The sequence below is a fragment of the Aptenodytes patagonicus genome, chromosome Z (genome assembly GCF_965638725.1).
Source record: "Aptenodytes patagonicus chromosome Z, bAptPat1.pri.cur, whole genome shotgun sequence".
In the NCBI taxonomy this organism is placed as follows: Eukaryota; Metazoa; Chordata; class Aves; order Sphenisciformes; family Spheniscidae; genus Aptenodytes; species Aptenodytes patagonicus.
The window spans coordinates 64,586,804-64,608,564 of record NC_134982.1 but is presented as its reverse complement, the minus strand read 5'-3'; the positions used below and the strand labels follow the sequence as shown (position 1 = coordinate 64,608,564).

General features: G+C 35.6%; 1 protein-coding gene across 1 annotated transcript in view; it reads right to left on the bottom strand.

Annotated features, from left to right (window-relative positions):
• Positions 1-655: 655 nt before the first annotated feature.
• The window catches only part of MAN2A1 (mannosidase alpha class 2A member 1), a 126,780-nt gene continuing 105,674 nt past the window's right edge, over positions 656-21,761 (bottom strand). Inside the window, exons 20-22 of the mRNA XM_076361867.1 lie at positions 9,957-10,151; positions 4,588-4,698; positions 656-3,647 (exon numbers count right to left, since the gene is read on the bottom strand). Of these exons, the coding sequence (XP_076217982.1) occupies positions 3,495-3,647; positions 4,588-4,698; positions 9,957-10,151 (459 nt within the window). The 3' untranslated portion in view covers positions 656-3,494. The remainder of the gene's footprint in view (positions 3,648-4,587; positions 4,699-9,956; positions 10,152-21,761) is intronic.

Below are 21,761 nucleotides of genomic sequence, written 5' to 3'. Positions count from 1 at the left end.
TATTTATAGCTAAGACTATCCAGTCAACATCAAATAGTTTCAGGCACTGACTGAAATTTATACTTATTGTCTTTGCAGCTCAATATGCTTAAGCTCCATCAGCACTTTGGGAAGCAAACCTGTAAAGCACTTATGCCTGTTCAACTTGTCATATGTAATTACAGCATATTATATTAGCATTATATTATTTTCTTAAAAATGTTCAGTCTAATTACAGTTGAACTGTTATTTTGACTTTATCTAATGGTGTGTTTGTTAATTTAATTTACAAGAACAGTTTCCATTCCATTACTCTCAAATGCTTAAAAGAGAAATGAGATTAATTCAAGTAAAAAAAAAAATTCTAGAATTTTACACCTTCTGCTATTTTCTGCTACGTCAGTGCAAGATCTCTTTTGTGAAAGAAGAGGTACCCATTCCCTTCCCACACTCTGCAATCACACATTTACATTTCTGAAATTAGCATCTATCTTCTTCTGTTTGGCACCTGTGAAATAGATTGCATCTTTCATCATGAGTTCATCTCACTACAGATAATTGTCCATTCCCAAAAGCTACCAATATATCAATCTCAAAACCAGCATGCTTGTTGTTTCTTTTTTTTAAATGTAAATTAGCTTTGTCTAAGGCATTAATGACACTGACCATATCTCACAATAACATTATCTTTTATTAGAGATCTTATTTTACATATCCCCATAAGATATAAAACCTTCCAAGAGTAAATATCAAAAACCTTCAGTTGAAATCAGTTTGTTTCAGACAATATGAGCAAGTAAACCAAAGACATTTAAGATAAAGGAATGAAAAAAAAAATTCAGTACAACTCCAGTATGGAAAGTAATTACAAGGTTTTAAACTATTTCTTACACAGCATTGTCTTTAAAACCATATTGGAAGGTAAGGATGCTTGGTTCTCTTAACCAGTAGTTATAAACCCAGCAGCTATAAAAATAGAGAAAAAGAAAATAATATGATTAAATTAGATGGCCAATGCACAGAAAAAACAAGAACTTAGTTGAAATATCCAATATAAAAAAAAATACAGCGTAAGAATTCATTAAGAGTTGTTGAAAAAAACCCCAAAAATCCCCATCAACAGCCACATTCTGAACTGATTAAAGTAAAATTTATTATCAGACTTGACTGGAGTTTTGACTTATTTAAGGTTTTCAGGAAAGGATCTCATATTGAAGGCTGTTCTGTTACACACAAAAATGCAAAAAAAAGGAACAAAGATTAAATCTGCTGGTTAAGGAAGATTCAGGCATCATGATTGTACAGCTAATGACAAAAGAAAAGATCCAATGCTATATGAAACATCTTTTGGAAGCAATTCCAATAGGCAAAATACTTTGAAACTTTATTGCATCAAAATTTTATTTTTCTGCCTAACAAAACTGAAATACTATTTTGAAAGCTCTCTTGCACAGAAGACATAAAAGTCTCCGAAGCATTTTAATTCTGAAGATGCAACAAAATAAATGTTGAGAACTTTCTCCTGGCAAGTCTACCAGGCTTTGAGTTCCAACAAAAAAGTATTTCCAAATACTACAGCTAAGAAAACTTACAGTACATGTTTATTGCATGAAAACATCCATTTATTGGATCCATCTGATTCTTCCATTTGTGGCTAGTGGTTCTTATATTCTTGATATAACTTGCACCAGATCCTACTAAGTATTCCACTAATTACAAAACACACAGTAGATTGAATTAAGTAGGGAAATCTACACAATCCCAACAGAGATCCAACCTATGACAATGCATGAAATCGAAGTTTCACTTTCATTTTCTTTTAAGATAGCCTGTAGCTACATGATATAATTTGATACACTATGGAACAACAATGATGAAATTAAATACAGTAGGCAATATTAGAGTTAGAAAGTAGCACATCTTTTTACCAGTTATGATGACTTTTCATGCATTAGTATTAAAGATAAGCAATGATGTATGGAAAAGTAAAGCATAAGCAAGAGATAGAAGAAAGAGTTATGAACATAAATGAAGACTAGGAAATGGGATCATACTCAAGTGCACGTTTATATATATTAACTGTAAACAGCAGCTCTACTTAGGGAAATATTTTTCACACTTGAATGGCTTCAGCACTAAATATGAATTACTTAATATGTGAAAACAAAGCCAAAAGTAAGACTCCATTCTTCATTAATGTGAACACTGGCAATGTAAGTGAGGTTGCAAGTTAGAAAAATGTTGTTTAAAATATAGGCACATGATTCTGAATTAATAGGTCACCACAGTCTGTGACATGCAAGCACATGTTTTGATGAGTTTGCAAACTATGTCTTGCTTACTATCAACTCTCTGCATCAAGTTGTGATTTCCTTGAAAGCAGCTGAAATTGGGATTTTACAGTAATTTTTTTCATCTGTGTTTCATGTTATGACATCATTTTAATACATTCAAATAGTCAAAATGTTCAGAATAAGATAGCACAAACTTGGTGCAGGAGGACATAGATCAGAGTGTGGCCAGCATTGTCAAATAGGAGATACACAGCTTAAGTATTATATAAACTACCTTTCCCCAAAAAACATTAACATAGACACCAAAATTGTAACAAGACGTATCAAAAAATAAGGCACATTTATCTTGATATGGTAATCTTGAAATAGAAAACTCATTTCAGAGAACATTGGTATCTAAATGAGTTTTATAAAAAATCTTGTATTCATGATAATTATGGACATTTCTCATCATATATGATAATGGAATAATTGCACATATCCCAGTGTGTCAAGTAACAAAATGGGAGTTTTATTAAACATTTCCATTGCAAAATTATTTTGTAGGTTCATGTTTTCCTATTTACATAACTCAGGTGAATGGTAGAAGTATTAAAATCCACCATCACTTATCACAAGTACTGCAGGCTTTCATTTTACCACAATTAATAATCCCCTTTGTGTTGAATAAATTGAAATTAATTGTGGAATAAATTGAGATTATTGTCATTTATATAAATGATTGTAAATATTTGGACATTAGCTACTACACAAGAACATTTTATTCCATTTTATTTCCAAGCTGCATCAGGACTTTCTACACAATTATTTGTACATAAATTCATCAAGGATCAGCAAAGAAGGCTGTTTAAAATCCAATCCCCTCTTTATGAAAATTAAAACACCAGAAACATCATTAGTTAGCATTTAACCTGAGATTTAATCTGTTGAGAGGTTAACATCCTTAGAAATTTCTTCACTTGTTGCATTAACTTATACTGATGTTGCTGTTTTATGTAAAAAACAAAACAAAACAAACAAAAAAAACCCCAAACAAACAAAAACGTTGCTTGCAACATGGCTTTTCACTGTGTTGGTCAAAAAATTATAGAATGCATGTTTTTCTCACAGTATCCAGAAGCTGGAATAATAATAATAATAATGTGCTTCTTATTGCACTTGAAACTTAGAGGAGATATAATTGCAGATTCCTCTTCTCTATCTGAGTGTTAAAGCCAGATTTCATCTTAGCCGAATCCGGAACGTATTTATCTCCATAGAACTCATATTTATTTCACTTATATTTCTGGCATCCGGAGGTGAATGCATCAAAGATAGAGATGCAGGTGTAAGACTTTCCACTCTGAATTTGTTAAAGAGTTTATGCACCTTTATCTGGAAAAAAAAAGAAATATATTTAGAAAATACAGTCTATACCTTAAAATTGACTTCAACCTAATCTCTCACGATGATCCAAATGATACATCTCCTTACAGGTATCAGCACAGCAATTCTTACACCAAAGATTATGAATATTTTTAAGTACCACATCTCAAATGCTGCACACTAAATTAGATCTTTTTAGGCAGTGTTCACTTGCCACATTTCAAAGCAAGTAAGTTAAATCAATATATTAAAAAACTGATCAGAAATATTTGGATTAAAACTCTTCTTGTTTCTAAACAAAACAACACTTACTCTTCCGCTTAAAGAAAATCCAAAACCTATTTCAAAGTTTGATTACAAAATTTCTACAGATTCATAACCATCCAGTCCATCTGTAACCCTCAGAACAAAGTTGTATAATTTATATTTCGTGGTTTTATGTATCACATCAATTCTACAGCAATTGCAAAACACTCAGATATTTGCAACGGTGTAGGTCATGTAAGTGAGCATGGGTAGACAAAGGGCTTGCTATAATAAGCAACAGTTTTCAAAGTAACAGTCACATAATTTGTGGATATGTTAATACTATTCAAAAGATACACTTCAGATGATGTAATTTGACTTTTTTTACTCCATAAATTTCTAAAACACTATTAAAAAATTATTTGAGAAATACTGATCCGTGTTATATGAAAACAACATTTACAGGAAGTTAATGAGACTAAAACTGACCTAGAAGTTTACTTGATGCTTACATGGTAATTCCCACACACCAGCAGATCCGTATCTTTATCGAATGGAAAGCAGCTTTCAAGATAAACTTAACTGTTATCCTGAAAGTGTAACTCTTGAGAAATAACTACCTAGACCTCGCCTATTACTTGATTTAAATATCAGTGTTTCTGCAATACTTGTAAGGTAAGCTTCCCATAAAATATCAGTATACCTTTCCCTGAGTAGTGGAACAGAGAAGACCCGTGTCTCTGTTTGAAAATCTACAGTCAAATCCCTTTCTGTGAAGAATCAGAGCAGCTTCATCAGACGGCTCAATATCTACCTACAAATAAACAAAATAAAAAATTACTCAGAAAGTAGCAGAGCTAGAAAGACATTTTAGGACCTCATAAAATTATCATTATCTTACAGCGATAGAGCCACTTCGCCTCAAATAATTGGCCTAGATTGAACAGTCATGTTTCTTTTAATGCTTATAAGATTAAACATAGAAAGAACTAAACAGCAGAGAGAGTTTAGATATATAAAGTACTACAGAATATAAATGTAAGTTGTTAACCAAAGAGTTCAAAGTTCAATAGATGCACATGTACAAACTCAGAATTTAAGTGTAGCTATCATAGTTGTATTAATTGGTTTTCCAGAAAAAATTATATGGCAAAACCAAAACCAAATGAGAAATCATATGCTAATTACAATAGCCTGTTTTAAATACTCATTTTGACCATGTTCCGTCAAGCTTTCATTTTGCAAAGCTGCCCTCTTAAACCTAAGTCAGCTTAAGGTGTACATGAAACCATACACTAAAATACAAATATTAAATAAATTTTATGTTTATAGATAAGACATACCATGCTCTTCAGCCTCAACAGGCATCAAAGACTAGCCCAAGAGTAACCCACAATCCCAACTTCCTCGTTTGGACCAAATCACTAAAATCACTTCGGACAAATGGTCACAAGAATAGCATATAAATGCCTCAAATCAGAATCTTGTTTTGATATGTACTTCAGAAAAAAAAGTCATATCCTAGAACTGGCTGGGAAACTTCAATTTATACAAAAACTTCTTTTTTTTTCTTTTACACTAAGATGTAAAGAACCATGAAATCATACAGCAAGAGTAACAGAAAAGAAATTCTTCTTCACACTATAGATGAACGTGCACATAACCTATCTTCACACCACACAACTGGCACATGAGTGGTACATGACAATACAATCATAGAATCATTAAGGTTTGAAAAGACTTCTAAGATCATGGAGTCCAACCGTCGACCCAACACCACCATGCCCACTAAACCATGTCCCTAAGTGCCTCATCTACAGGTCTTTTAAATACCTCCAGGGATGGGGACTCAACCACTTCCCTGGGCAGCCTCTTCCAATGTTTAACCACTCTTTCAGTAAAGAAATTTTTCCTCATGTCCAATCTAAACCTCCCCTGGTGCAACTTGAGGCCATTTCCTCTCGTCCTATCGCTAGTTACTTGGGAGAAGAGACCGATGCTGCAAGCTGTTTGCTGTATCACTACATTAACCTTAGTCATTTATTTTCTATGATGCATTACTTTATTTATTACTTTTTTTGGTTTTGTTTTACATTCTTCAGCTGTTCATCTTATTACATATATAATAAAGGCATAAAAAAGATGGTTCTACCCGCAGCCATGCCAGCACTTCGGTCTATTCTTCTCTAATTTATTTCTGGTTTTTTCCTGGTGCTTTTTCCCAAAAGTCTCTGCCATGAGTTAGTTTCATTTCTGGTACTTCAGTAAGCATCTATTGCCTTGGAGAAACCTACGCCAACAAGCATTAGGCATTTTGTGATGCTTCAGCTCTTGAAGCATAACAAACGAGAGAGATCTTACTCTAACAGCCTTCAGATCCAAACCAATTGTATTCTAATAAAGGAGATCTTGGAACAGCTTGGCAGTATGACAAATTCATAGTATTAAGTCGTCATTCACATAATAAAAATGGTAAACTGATAAACTTAATATTAGTGTTTTCTAAGTAAGTTCCTCATTTAAAATAGTAAAAATTTACTCAACAGTATTTGCAATTGAAATGAGATACTTTGCAGTAAAACATTGACTAGTAAAAACTGCGCATAGTTTACAAATCATGAATAAAACTCAGTTTGAGAAGATTTTCATGAACAATGTTAGCTTATAACCACCTAAAATCAGGTTTTTAATTAATGAATGGTGTCTACAGTCAGCATATTCAAACAAGTTTGCAGTACTTATTGCATTTCAATACTTTCAACATTGATGGTTGAAAAAGTTCTTATCCTGTTATTGGAACAATAGTACCACTTTCTACATTAAGTAAGGTAATAATGATGATGATGTGACAAAATTATTTTCCATCTCCAACTAAGAAATACCTGACATGGTTTTCACTGTCACTGTTGTGACAGTGTTGCACTTAAAAGTAGACATTTTTATGCACACAAAATAATACCGTCTGCCTAAACATCAGATTAGTGAAATATTAAAATTCATACTGCAAAAGCCTGACTTCCTATGGGGAAAGTTGATGTTAAAAATGACAAGCCAGTAATGGGTATCAACACTTTCTCTATTACAGTGGAATTATCTTGTAGTCATCTGCATAACAAATGCATTTATGCGTCTCAAATGATGGCATGAATATTTCATCTCTCAAGTTTTCAAAATTAAATATTATCTTAATTAAGATTCAAAAGATTTAGAACAGAAAGGTAATAAACAATTAATGACACCTTCAAGAAAAAAGTTTTGGTAAGGATAAACATCTATGATATAGTAGTCAACCTTTTAGAATTCCCAGGACTTTATCATGCACATAGCATCCATGCGTAATAAATTAAACTGTTCTAACCTATTATCAAAGCAGGTGTAAGACTGAGCAAGTTGCCACAGCCTCCACATCTACTTTAACTTACCTCTTCTTATATCATCTCTAGGTAAATTAGATTAAGCGTATGCAAGCCTAAGGAATATCTGAGCAAGGATGAACCTAGTTTACATCAAATACACCTAAACATGACCACGTTAACTGCATGAAAATCTGTAACAAATTTCTCAATTTTCAAGAAACAACATCCTTATTCTTTCAAAACTTCACACCATTGTTATGTGACAAAAATTCCCTAACTACTGTACTATCAAATCTCTGACTGCCTTTCTTGGAAGAGCTGCCAAAGTTTGATTTGATTTTGATCTCCGAGAAATAAAATGCGGTTCTCGCATCAGGCTTCTAGATGGAAAAAAAATTTGCTATGCTTTCTCATAAGCAGTATCCCAGGGCAATGCTGCTAAAATTTTTATGAGAAAGAAAAACCATTTAAACACTTTTTTGTCTGATTACTGTAAGCTAACAGACATGTATTGAAAAGTTCAAGCAACATGACAAATGTATTTATATTTAGTATAAAGGGACAAATGTACTCCGTTTCTAAATCTTGAGGCCCAGTCAGGAGGTAAAATCTGTGTCAAAGAACTTGAAAACTGCAGCTTTATTAAAAAATTCTTTAAATTTCATATTTCGACGGCATTGGACTCTTCCAAGACAGGATCACATATCTTACAACAATAGCAGTATTATTCCCACTGAGAGGAGCAGAGTTTAAAGGGAAACTAGGAATGCCCTTATGTTTTTTCTCATTTATGCTTTAATGCATTTTCATGCATTCTGATTTCTACCTTAAATTTTAATAATACTTTATTTTGATTTGGTACCCTTTTATGTGAAATTGTAATGATATAATTCCTTGAAAATCAACTTCAACAGCTAAAGCAATGGAGAAGTAGTCTACATTTCTGGAAAAAATTGCATTGCATCAATTAGCCAGAATTATGATGCTTGTCGTTCAAATTCTTGGAAGATGGAGAAAGGAAGCAGAAAGTGAGGGGAGATTTAAAAAGGCCATTTTGGCATGCAAGAAATTCTTTGCAAGGCATAGCACCATTTCTGCTGTGGGGAAGAACTCTTCTGTATCTATAACAATAGTGCTCCTATCCTGTAACTACTGATAACTTTCACTTTGAAGTGCACAAATTAATGCTGCAAGCTCAAGAGCTGTCAATCAAGTAGTCATTGAAATATGATAAATATGAAATATGAAACAAATCCCAGTTGTGGACAGGGAATAAATCATAGCCTGAAACAAACTTATACTGACTGGGATAGTGGGGCCAGTATAGGCCAGATAAAATTGTAGAATTCACCTACAAGTAACATTGAACTTAAAACAGCAGACGCAGAGCCAGCCTTCCATTTCACAGGTCTCATGGCCATACAATACAAACAAGTTTAGGTCTCGAAAAGGGAGAGGGGGCACGTTCATGAAGGTCTGCCCCTGAACTTGACCTGCTGAAGCAAATAGGTGGTGCTGAGCTGGCTGAGGTAAATGAAAAGATTTTACAGTGAAGTGTGGAACATACACTTCACATGAAGATTTAATTCAATACGAAGCTTTCTCCTAACTCTTCAAAGGCGTAAGACCTGCAGAATCAAGAGTTATTCCACTTTGAAATTCAAAATAAGAAACAGTCACAGCTGAAGGTGTGTACATGAGATTGAACTACTAACAGAGAAAGTTTGAGATTTTTAAGTTTTAAAATAAGGATTAAGACTGAAAATTAAGAACTATGATAAAACAGTAGGTAATGGCAAGTTTTGCAGATATTCTGAATATAATCTGAGGTTATTATAGATGAGCAGTTCTACCTCAGCCACCACGGAGACTCTAAGGGAGAAGGGACAACTGTAGTTTGTAAGTATCTGAGCATGGCAGAATTAAAAAGGGATTTCATCTATGGTAACAGCACTGGTGAGTGATACTGCAATACAGCATAAAGTTAATATACCCACATTTTAAAAGGTGTTGAAAAACTGAAAATAATTTATACAAGAGCTGGTGGAAAAAGGATGCACAAACAGCTCTACTTCTATACTTTATCAAACAGAAAATTGAAATATGGTGGTTTGGGGTTTTTTGGTGTGTGGTGGGTTGGTTTTTTTTTTAAACCTACCAGAGAATAGTTTCACAGGAACCAAGGATTGTAAGCTGACATTAGAATAATTAAAATAGGTCTTGTATTTAAGCTTAAAAATATTTTAACGATTTATTCTATGCATGTTAAGATGTGGTAGATTTTCTTTAAGTGTTCCAAACAGAATCAGATGGGTTTAAAACTATATGTTGTATTAAAAACACAAATTATTGTACTCAGAACAAAGTCTAATGACTTTAAATTTAATTCTTCTTAATACAAAGAGGGCAAAGTATATGAACCCTTCTGCTCTTAAACTTTGGGAACGCACTGAAATGTGCCCCCTTCAGAGACAGAATAATGCACTATGCATATTATTATCTTGTAAAAAAACCAATTCCTGTATTTCATGTTACTCAAACTGACACAAGTGTCTAGTTCTTGCAGAATTAACAAAAACTAGTCATCACTCTGCAGTTTATCGTATCATATAAAAAAAAAATAATCACAAATTCCTTTCCTAGAATAAAGTATTTGATTAGACTATATTAATAAGCTATATCACATTTGCTCATAAAAATAGTGATTTGACCTTACCTTTGATTGGACTGTCCTCAGATTGACTATATGCATGTCACAAGGCATTGATGACATGAGTGGAGAAAAAGTATTTAGCATCTCTGGGACACCTGAATCTGCATATGTTGTCATTGGAATTACAGGATGATTTAAGAAAGAAGAAGTCATATGGCTAAGAAGTGAGGGAAAACTGACTGATGCCTTCTCTTCATTCTGCAAAATACAAGAGAAAATATTTGTAAAATCAAGTTAATACACCATCACGTCTAAATTTTGAAACCCACTTATATGATTCCATTAATTTAATAGAAAATTTTAATTTATAGACTGTCCATTTAATTACTTTTGGAAACTTCTGATCATCCACTAATTGTCTTTTCTAGTACTAGGTATACTTCCTGTTTTTACAAATCATTAGTACATCTTTCAAAATGATCATTAGATGATACCACATTTCACACCATTCCTCAGTTTTCTGTGTTAGCCTTTGATGTGTAAACAATGTAGTTTAGAGAAAGAAACTAGCTACTACTTTAGCAAGTTACTCCTATTTATTCAGTATCTACTTGAATACTGACAGCCAGCTAGTCTTTTGCAGGCTTCCTTTTCTGCATAAATTTCTTATCTACGTTCCTCAGATTCACCTAACTTGTATCCTACATCCCTCTTTTTAAATCTAACTTCTTAAAACTGTTTTCTGGAAGAAATTGCAATTAGCATCTTGGTCTTGGTCCACAATGCAAAAGATTTCTTTCAGCAGTTTTGTTTCAACGTCCATGCCAGCAGGAACTGAAGGGACTCTCTCCCAAGATTTTACAAGTTTTGTACTTCCCAAGTTTTGTATTTGCAGTGCTTTTACATGGCTGCAGAAGCTGTGTTACAAACCCGAGATGACCAAGTCCTACATATTCACAACAGCTAGTTAAAGCACCATAGAAGCCAGAAAAGAAAACAAAACTTTAAAAAAGCAATTTCTGTTTTAGAATGTCAGTGAAGATGTTAGAAATGGGTGAAAACTTATTTTGCTCTTATTTTTCCTTGCATATTTTACAGATACATTCATGCTTGTTTACAGTTAAACAGGTGATTTTTAGTGAAAACTTTCTGCAAAGTTTACTGAAAACATAGCATCTTAAGCATTGATATCTTAAATTTGCATTTTATGACAGGCTGAAAACATGGAAATAAAAAATAAATGGGAGATACTTAAAGCAAAGGGGAGGATTATTTATCAGATAATTATGGACAACCATAACAGTAATTCCTGTTTTGGGGTGCGTATGCATGTATGCATATTGATTTATACTTCTGCAGTAGCATTAAATACAACTGACAGTGTAGCAATTGAAAATATGCCAGAGCTGACTTGATGCAAGATGATAATTTCTGTTTTATTCTTGGTGCTTTTCTTAGTAATGACTAACACTTTGCCTCTTTGGTAGCTACTAAGCATTGAGGCTAGCATTTTTATAGATCTATTATGACCCCCAAATTGCTTTCAAAAAATGGTAATAGTTGATAGTTGTAGAGGATTGCTCCTCCATGTGCCTCACTACATTTATTTATGTTGAATTCCATCTGCCACTTTACTGCACGCTTAATCAGTCTTGAGTCCTCCAATTCCTCAGTTAGCCTTGATTTTTTTTTTTTTTATTACCTTGAATAGTTCAGCATCACTGGCAAACTTCCTTGTCACAATTTTCTTCTTTTCCAATTAAAGTATGAGCAAGCTTGCTCTAAGTACAGCTAAAGCTAAAAGTCTTCAGTTCAAGTGACTGTATGCACACTCTATCCACAGGGAAAATGTGCATATACTTGTTCTTTCAAAGAAGAACTCACTGTTTCACCCCAAAAGGAACATGGTTTACTCTGTTGTCACAGATGTGCTAAAGTCAGTCAAAACAGTTTATCATTGGTTTTCTTACTATTATTCAATCATTTTTTTTCTGTAAAATAAGTTGATTGCTTGCATCTGAGAACTTAAAAAAGGTGTCCTAGAATTTCTTACAAATTACACCTGAATCAAATAATTTATTCATCCTATTATAATATTTAAAAAAAAAGATGTATCAAAAGCCCTTGCAACTGGTTCCTAGTTCTAGTCATGTTACCTGAGAAAAAGCAGAAGACAAAACTACTGTCCAGCAACAACAGTTATTTGAGATCCGTTTTTTATATGCACTTTTAAACACTGGGCATTCATACTCAAAGCATTTGAGATCAGAGATTTTTCCTAAAGAGAATTCACATTCATCCATTTCCTCCTCTACTTTCAACCATTGCCTAACATACACTACAAACATTTCAAAGAAAGAAGTGCATGCCCCATATCCAACACAGCTCCCCTCAACTCCAGATTTCTCAGATTTCAGGGACTCCAAGGAATTGCAAAGAGGAAGAAGGGTGAGCCTTCACAGAAACAACTTTTTTTTTTTAATGTTTTATCTACATGCAAATTCTCACTGCAAGACATCCCAAATACTCACCTGGAGAAGTGCCACAGTTTGTTATGGGAAGAGTGACTGAAAAATCATTCTAAGTGCAACTTTATGCTTGAAAAGACAGTGCTTGCTGAAAACAAACAGAACTCATTTAGATGTCCTCATAATTTCAGAAATAGATGTTCCTTGGAAAACACCACCAAGGTAATTTGAGATGAAGAGAAATGAGATCTTTCTGAAAGTTTCTGTTCCATGTACAGAAAAATACTGTGTACATAAACACAAGCATGACATCCATGGGTCAAAACCTTTCCCAAATCCCAGAAATCAGAAGTACAGGAAAAAATGGGAGGCAAGTTTGTATACTGGCTGACATGAAAGTAAAAAATCGCTCATGGTAAAAATATCAGATGAATCCTCAGCCTTGTCTAGGAAAAGACAGCAGGTCAATCTTCTACAACTGAATCCTTCAAAGCCTTTTCTAAGGCTAACAGAAGTAATGTGAATAAAAAAGGTGTTTTTAATACAAAGCTGCAGTAACGTATATTGCAGTTGAGAAACCAGGAAAGACAGAAGGAAAGACTCTGGAAACTTTGAAGACAAATAATGTGGGTAGGAGGGAATCATTCTCTGTTAATGGGCAATGGAACAAAATTCTCAGATAACCCACACCAGAACCATAAAGAGTGGCTCCTCAATTCCTAGATTCTGGAAATAACTGATGATTGCAGAAAAACACAGTCTTGAAGGATTCTGGCAAATGCTAGAACCAGAGCTGATTCAACCTGGCTCATTTTTGCTCCTGCTGTGTTTAGATGTTTTATCACAGCCATAAGCGTTATACTTAAGAATTATCCAAAATTCAAACTTTGAAAAGCTGCACTAAGACTTAGGTGGAGATTTTATCTTGAATCTTATATTCCCACATCTGGAATGACAGTCAGTTTTGGATGACTGCACCAACAGAAGAAGTGCAGTCATTGAGTGAATCTATGTAATAGCAATGTGAATGGAGAGTACAACAGGTGTCAAAACCTGCCAGGAGACCAAGGGAAAAAGGGTTTTACAAACACTGTGAAGACAATGTTATCACAGAAGATCCAGAAGGGACACTTCAAATCCCACTCCCCCCAGTACATCACAGTCACGAAACGATTGGAGTACATCTTTCCCCTCTCAATCTAGTGATCCAAAATTTAAACATGACTCTGGGGCAAGAGAGAGATGGAAAGGGTTTGCATGTACAAACAACATATTTGCAAGAATAGTTACTCTATAGGCACATTCACTATGTGGGTGGCTTTCAGCAGCACCCTGCTGATGCTAAGTCAGAAGACATAGTCCCACAGTCTCCATCTAATTAAAGTACTGCTCTCTCAAAAGTGGCATTATTTCGTCAACTTCAGTGACAGTGTTTAGCACTCAAAGTGTGAATTGTGCTCCACTGGCAGCCTTACAAACATTACATACTAGCAAGATTCTGATGAATGCCACTGATATAGCTGGTGCTGGCTTAATGAGCTCAAACCAAAGCAAATACGGCCTTTTTTAACTACCTTACAGCATATTCATATACAGTTATCCAACTGGAAACCGTCTGTGTTGCAATACAACTCCTTGAATGACTGTGCAATAGATGTAAACAAATCCTCATATAGGATCTTTCCTTGTCATCAAAAGTAAGGTGAATAATTCTAAACTTTTAGTTTTGAGGAAAAACAAACAAACAAACCACACTTCAGTATAACTTTAGATTATAATTTGCAACAAATTCTAGGAATGGCCTCATCTATAAAAAGTGCCCTTATATCAGAAATGAGCTATTTTATCAATAAATGGAGGATGGAACAGATTAAGAAAAGACTCAAAGGGTTTCCTGGTAAGAGTTTAAATTGAGGAATTGAGGTCCTTAATTAGAGGGGAAAAACACTAATTAGACTCTTCAGAAATCATTTAGTAATTGAATGGAAGAGAGAAATGGAAAATACTGTAGAGAAGAAAGTAAAGCTGAAACAGTTGATAATTGGACTTCAATTGAGCTAACAGAGAAACAATTAACTTTTCAACACAGACAAGTAGTCTAAAATTTCCCATACGAAAGTAAGGAAAGGAAACTGAGGCAGACAGAATATCAAATGACAAATCTTGACTACTTACTCCTCCTCTAGATTGTTCTCTGCTATGAACAGCCCTACTCAGGAAAGAAATTTAATTATAACTCCAAAACCCCACAAGCATCCAAACTATCTCATCAAACATGCTGAAATGTGGATGCTGACTTTGGATGTCAGTGCATTCAAATAAAATCTGGAAACAGAATTCTGGGCCTGCTAAATCAAGGGATGCAGATCAAAATAGTCTGATACCAAACCACCTGGACTATTCTTGGAAGGAAAAAGTCTCTCACTCTCTCTTGTGTTGTGCGAGGAAACAATTTTTATCCACTTTCTCTGTCACAGGTTCAGAAAACCAACTGGCAGCACTCTTCAAAGAAGAATGTTTCTGGACTGGAAAATCTAATCTGTGGAGTAAAAAGACTCTTCAGAGCATCTCTAGTCCAAAACATAGGGAGACAATATTATTAAATATCTGTCAATCATAATCTAGCAACTGACAGCAACCGAGATGGTCAGCCAAAGAATCTAAAGCTTCCCAAAGACAAACATGGAAAGAAAAATTTGTTTCTTTCTGTACAATCCAAAGATTGACAATCCATCTGCATGTTTGATGAGATTCTGCTTCTACATGAGAAACTGGTTGGGTAATACTGTGCTAGCCTGCTTATAGGTAGAAAAATAATGGCAGGCAACATCATTGACTATGTGAATATGCAGTTTTACAACATGACAAAAATAAGTGACAGGTAAGCCCAGATGCCTTAGCTTTTAAATTACATACATTCTTCCCCAAATGCAAACATCTTGAATCCTTAACTATGTAGAGTGCTCCCCACTTGAGGAAGGAGGTGTCGTAAACAGAAAGAGAGTGAGAAAATTGCACAACACTCTTGCACACACATTGCCCTAAACCTCCCAACTTGGAAGAGAAATTCAGATTTTATTTGGGACTGATACTAGTCAAATTAATGAAATGGACTTGAGGCAGTAAATGGTTTCAACTTAGTTGCAGGCTTTACATGCAAGACTGCCTGGCTGTTACCTCACCAAGTGAAAATCAGATGCACTTGCTTTAAATTCATCCAAAGTTGCACATTGTAATACAAAAAGAATAATCAAAGTCTGACAAGTTCTGAAAGTCCTTCAGATAAGATTGTATCATTCCCTTTCTTCTGAGGTGCATGTCTGGAGGTAGATTTTTGTGTCCCTGTAAAACCTTCTAGTGCTTTTAAGAAGGAAAGGAGAAGGATGTTAGATAATGGGGCTTACACCCACAATGCAACAAATAGCAATTAGTCACTGATGAAAACTGGATGAATTCTTCTGAGGTGAATAATTCATTTTCAGTGTCCAAGAGTGCAATGCTGAATGTAACCACGTGTCAAAGGAAACACTGACTATCACTTCAAGCAGCTTTCAAACTGGCTAGTGGTTGCAGAGGGAATTTTGTATGGAAAACAAATAAGGTGATAGGAAGATCCTCTCTGAGCAGTGTGACTCAGAACACCTAAGACCTCAAAGCTGCACAAGAATCTTCAGCAGAACAATTTTCAGGTAATCTCTGTAAAAAAAGCAAGTCCTCTACAATGAATTAGACTTTTAAGGAAGCCTGGATAAATTGCAACCAGAAATAACAGCCGCAAATGTGAGTACTGAACAGGCAGCTATCCTGAAATCTTACAAAGACTATAAACAAGAATACTGATGCCAGATTATTTTCTGCTATACTAGAGCATCAGCCTTTCCTGAAATCCTGCAAAAATAAGGGGCAAAAATCCTGAAAAATATAAGGATTAGATCTGCCTGAATTGTTCATATATACATTTTTGTCAACACTGAAATATTCATCAGTTATGTTACAGTTTTGCACAACAAAGCATAAATTCTTTTGGCAATGTTTCAAGTCCTTTATTGAGAACCATGATCTGGAATGCTTAGGTTTTTGATAGCTATTGAAGTGACCAGCAAAGGAGGACTCAACTGAGCAGACAAAAACTGATATTACCTCTTTACCTCTGGGAATGGAAGTTTTTCTATCAAATTCACTTGGAGGCTGTTACACTGGAAATGCATTTCTGCCACACTAGGTGAAAGGGGTCCCTGGGGGCTGATTATAGAGGAAATGAACATTCTGAGGCACTGTAAAATATCCACGAGGCTATGAGCTAGTTCAGAGCGACTTAAAATCACCACAGAGTTTCTGTACTACCTGTGAATTTTTAGCTGGCACTGAGACTGCAGGTGAAGAAACCTGGGACTGCTACCGGTAACCAAATCTATGGAAATTTGGACCCACAGGAGGAGTTCTTCCCAGTCTGCTAGACCCAAATTTGGTAGTCTCTTTGACCACGGGACTCCTCTCATCCCAAGTCGATAGATGGGAGCCTGCTGTGGTTCTCCCCCTCCAAGACCAGGCAGGAGAAAGGCAGAGCATGTATTCCCAATAGGTGTGCACACACACACACGGCCAGCCATACAAGTGAGCAGAGAGCAGCACCTTTACCAGCACCCATGTAAACACAGAGCACTTGGATAACATGAGCAGAACAGACAATCCAAACCTGATCATGCCCTCCAGCTGATCAGGTCTGAAGTTCACTAGCCAAAGACTCTCACTTTCTTGATTCACAAGTACACTTAACAACCACTGATCCCCCAAAAATCACTGTGGACTTTAAGTCCGTCTGATATCCAGGCCTGAACCTTAGGCCTCTTAACCATCCACCAGCTCAGACTTCACATCCTTCCAGGTGCTGGTCCCTACCTGTCAGCTTGAAATTTGCTAGCAGTTTACATGCACACACAGAAAATATAGGTCTTGCCAGCAATTGGCAGCCAGATATACTGGTCCCTCAGTCCCGCGGTCTCTCCCTCTCCAATAGCTGACACACAGACCTCTTACTCTACTTGCTTCCTAGTCTTGCCTGAAGTTGGCTAATGGGTCACACAGGTTCAGAAAAGGTTGTGCACTCATACAGAAACGAGATTTAATAAGAATACAGGATAGGCTGTGGTGATCAAGCACTGGACTTGATCAGACCCTTTCATGCCTATTTTACACCTATTTTCCCCACTTGTTCCTCCTGGATCCTTCTCTTTCCCCTCCTATGTCCCTTCCACTATGTGAACATCACACAAGTAGTCTCTTGTTTAAAAAAAAAAAAAAAAAAAAAGTAATCCAAAATTCTCTCCCTCCTCTAAATCCTGTAAGTCCTGGGCCTCTTTAGGCAACAATGCCTTTAGTCTGCATAAAGTGATTCCTACTGAATTGTCTTGTTGGGTTTTGCACCAGGAACAATCTAACCTTCTTCCTTTCACGGTCTCAAGAGCAGCCAGTTCAGCGTGCTCCATTCCTCCCTGGTTAGGTTCCTTCGCTTCCTCCACCTATCACTGTTCCTTCGATAACTGTTAGGTCCTTGCATTTAATTTAGTTAGTCTTTAATCAGATGCCATAATAGCAATCATGTTCTATAAACAGACCATTTGGAGAACAGCTACTCAATGGTCTCCCAAAGAGTGCAGATGGCAAAGAAAGTAACTAGTCATCATGACCATAATTACTGAGGTTGACAAATATGCAGCCATCAGTATAGCTGGATGAAAGGGATCACAAAAGCAGACAGACAGCATGACATGCTTTTCTCAACAATAAAAGTATTTTACACTTTAGTTATAGCCTCTCCCACCAATTTTATTTATTCTCTTCTAATTCTTCTTCCAGTGTTTATATTGTTCAATAATGATGCAGGAAGAAGAAGGAGGGACTTAATGCCTAAATAAATAACCCATGGTAGAGTTGTGGGAGGGACACGGTGCTAGATTTTGTTTCCTGTTGACTGGCAAGAGCTTATCCTGTCCCCGATGATGGCAGAACAGTGATCAGAAATTTTCTGGAATTCTGCTTTGACGAGGAAGTAGGTCACCAAACTGATGATAAAGACAGAAACTACACAATGATATCTCCTAGTTTTTGTCCTCCAGAGAGGCTATCTGCATTGGAAGTCTGCTGCTCATGTGAAGTTCTTGCTGCTGATGGAAACCGCTTGTTCCACGTGCAAGGAGATTATCCCTTGAGACTTATTTCACTTGAGAATACAAGAAGAAGAGGCTGGACTTGCAGCCTTTCTTCTGCTTTTAAGAAGGATTCTGCCCTACTGCCAGAACTTGCAGCAGGAATGAGTAGGCCTTCCTAGAAGTGGTGATACAGAAAGGTTTAAATTTAAGACCTCAAACCGCATCAGCTCAGATAAGCTTAGAAAAGACCTTAAAGAGGTCTACCTTCCCACTTTGGTGAATTATATGGGCTAAAAGTGGACAGACCAAGCTTGAATACTATGCATACTACTGAAGTAAAATACTTTCTTTCTAAACAGAGCTGGCAGACAGGTATGCACAATTGAAGACAAAAACAACCAAAGGAAAGTAATTCACTGTAGAGATGTACGTACCTACACAAAAAGACCACAAAAGAGACATAGCTATAAGTCCAGAAATCAGAGGAAGGCAGGACTCTGTACTACCTACTTCACCATGAGCCAGCTACAACGAGTGGCTGCTGCCCTGTTGCAGGGTGAGAACATTCGCTCCCTACAGCTTTGGACAGTATCACATGAATGGAGCTTGGAGACAAATCCATCTTTATTTAGAACCTTTCTGCAACACGTCTTTGTCACAGTGTCAAGAAAAAACAATATTTGAAAGGAAGTAAGCTGTAAGGTACCCTGACATAAAACCATGGACAGTGCTGGCCTGAAAGCAGATAGTATTTGTAGATAAATAAGATACGGAAACACTGTTCTTAAGCAGCAGACACAAACTTCCAGTGTAAGAAATACAGTATCATCTATATAGTAGTAGCAGTTATAATAATTTAAATGTAGAGTTTTAAGCAAAGCTGTAAAGAACTAACACATACCTGAATCTGTCTTCAAATGAAACAAGAAATAAGTGTACCTCCCTTACTAAATATACGTGGCAAGGCTCTAAAGAAGATGCATTGTGTTCTGTGTGGGAGAAAGAGCGGGAAATGTCTTTTTTTTTTTTTTTCCTGTGGCCATCAGAAAACCCCAAAACTTTGAAGTGCAAGATTTTGTATATATTTGACGAGTTCCCTATGGTAGTCATAACTAAAAATCATATTAGAATATCTGAGGTTGTCACACATGGGCCTGAAAATACTTCTAAATGGTAGTAGTTAAGTCAATGGTGAGTTTCTGCTTTTTTGAAACATCAAGTTGATTATGCTTGTTAAGATGTGGTTACACATTGCATAGCAATGCACAGTATAGTATATAGCTACTATGTGAAACGTACATATGGATTATAAATATGCACACCAAGTAAGTGGCAAATGCAACTCAATAATGAGACAGAAATAGCTATATCACCAAGCATATATTTTCAGAGAACATGGATACTGACAGATATTTAATAAGAAAAAAAGAGTAGTTGTATGTGGTGGAAGAAAAGGAGTTTGATTATTTGACTGCCACATATTTGTGATTTTATTAACTGCCTGTACCATTGTTTCTCTAAACAACCTCCCCCAAACCATAGCAGCTATTTGAGCCTTTGAAACCTGGCTCTCTGCTTGAGACTAGGCTATAAATCCAGTTATATAAATTGAGCAAGTCAAGGCAAGGTATGAAATAGGAATCTGAAGAAGAAAGTGTGTGCCTGGAATGGCATCTTTTCTCCAGCCACATCACTGATGAAATAAAGATATTATCACTTTCTATAAATCCTATTTCATTCATATTCTTATACTAATATAGCACACTAAGGACCAGAAAGTAAAAAGGTATCAATGCTTATTTTTAACAAAACTTATAATAAATGTAAAATAAAAAGTCTATATTTTCAACAATAAAGAAATATTTACTCTTTTGTCAAGCAAGTATTGATAGCTGTACTCAGTTTCATTCTCAGCTAAATAATAATCCCTTCAATTTAAAAACTAAATGCATTCAGTTCTTGCTTAACCATCTGAGGAAAAAGAAGAATGAATATTAGGAAAGAAGTCAAAAAGATATGCAGAGCCAAAAAATGCTTGCAAGGACAAAGTTAACATCTAAGCAGAATTAGTTACGTACAGTAGGAGGAGAAAAAGATGTATATAGAAATTGTATCAAAACACAGTAACAACATCAACAGCGGTCTGAGGGACACAGATGTCAATAAATCAGGTGAGTACATACATAGCCTATTTAATGAACAATATCATCATTCTGAATACACCTTTTGTAGTATCCAGCTTGGGGGGGGATAAAAAAACTTCAGCAAAACATATCAATCTGAAGTCTTCTGCATAGAGGCAACATCAGCATGGCTATTTACTACTGGCTAGATGAGCTAGAATTCAAGAGCCAAAAAGCAGGTAACATTAGGATTAGGGACTCAGTAGAATACAGGCTACCTCAGTATGCTAGCGATTATTAAGAATTCTATCTACCCACTGGAGAAGTCAATCTTACACTTCAGGACATTCATGTGGTTTGACTCTGCCATTAAAATATACTGTGCAGGGTGGGGTTGGGGAAGGAAAAAAGTATTTCAGAGATGTAAATTAAAAGAAACTTTTGGTTGATATTGTCATAACCAAAAAACTCCACAGTAATAACACCAGCGATACACATTTATTTTAATTATTTTTAAAGAACTGCACATCCTACACTTCACACACTCTCCTTTTATGGGAAAGTTTCCCAAAGAGCAGCAAAAATCCTATTCTTCAGAACTGTTTTTGAGAAAAGACAGAATTAATCATTTTGGAATACACTTTAGGAAAAACTTGTACTGGCAAAGATGCCAAATGATCAAAACTTTCTCCTCCTGTAGCTTCCATGGTTCCTCAAGGCAATAACAAAATAGGGCTTGACAACAAAATTAGGGTCAGTGTATGAGTCACACTGCAGCCGATTACATATATAAACTGCATATAATTTCTTCACAATTTTTCTGACAGGGCTATTTTTAAACTATTATAGCAACTACCTTCTAAGTAACAATGCACTAAAAAAATATGTTTGTACATTTAACAAAACAGAAAGGAAGGAGACTACTACCCTTCCTTACTTTAACACATCTGAAAAAGTTACATGAATCAGAAAATTGTTACTGATGTTCAGATAAATTTTGAAAAACAGAATGCTAGAACACTCTTAATATAGCAAAGGGGAATTCCAGATATAACACCAGAAAGATGATGTTTCCTTAAAACATCTTGCTTGGCTCGTGGGGGTTGTGCACACTGTATCAGTTGGGCC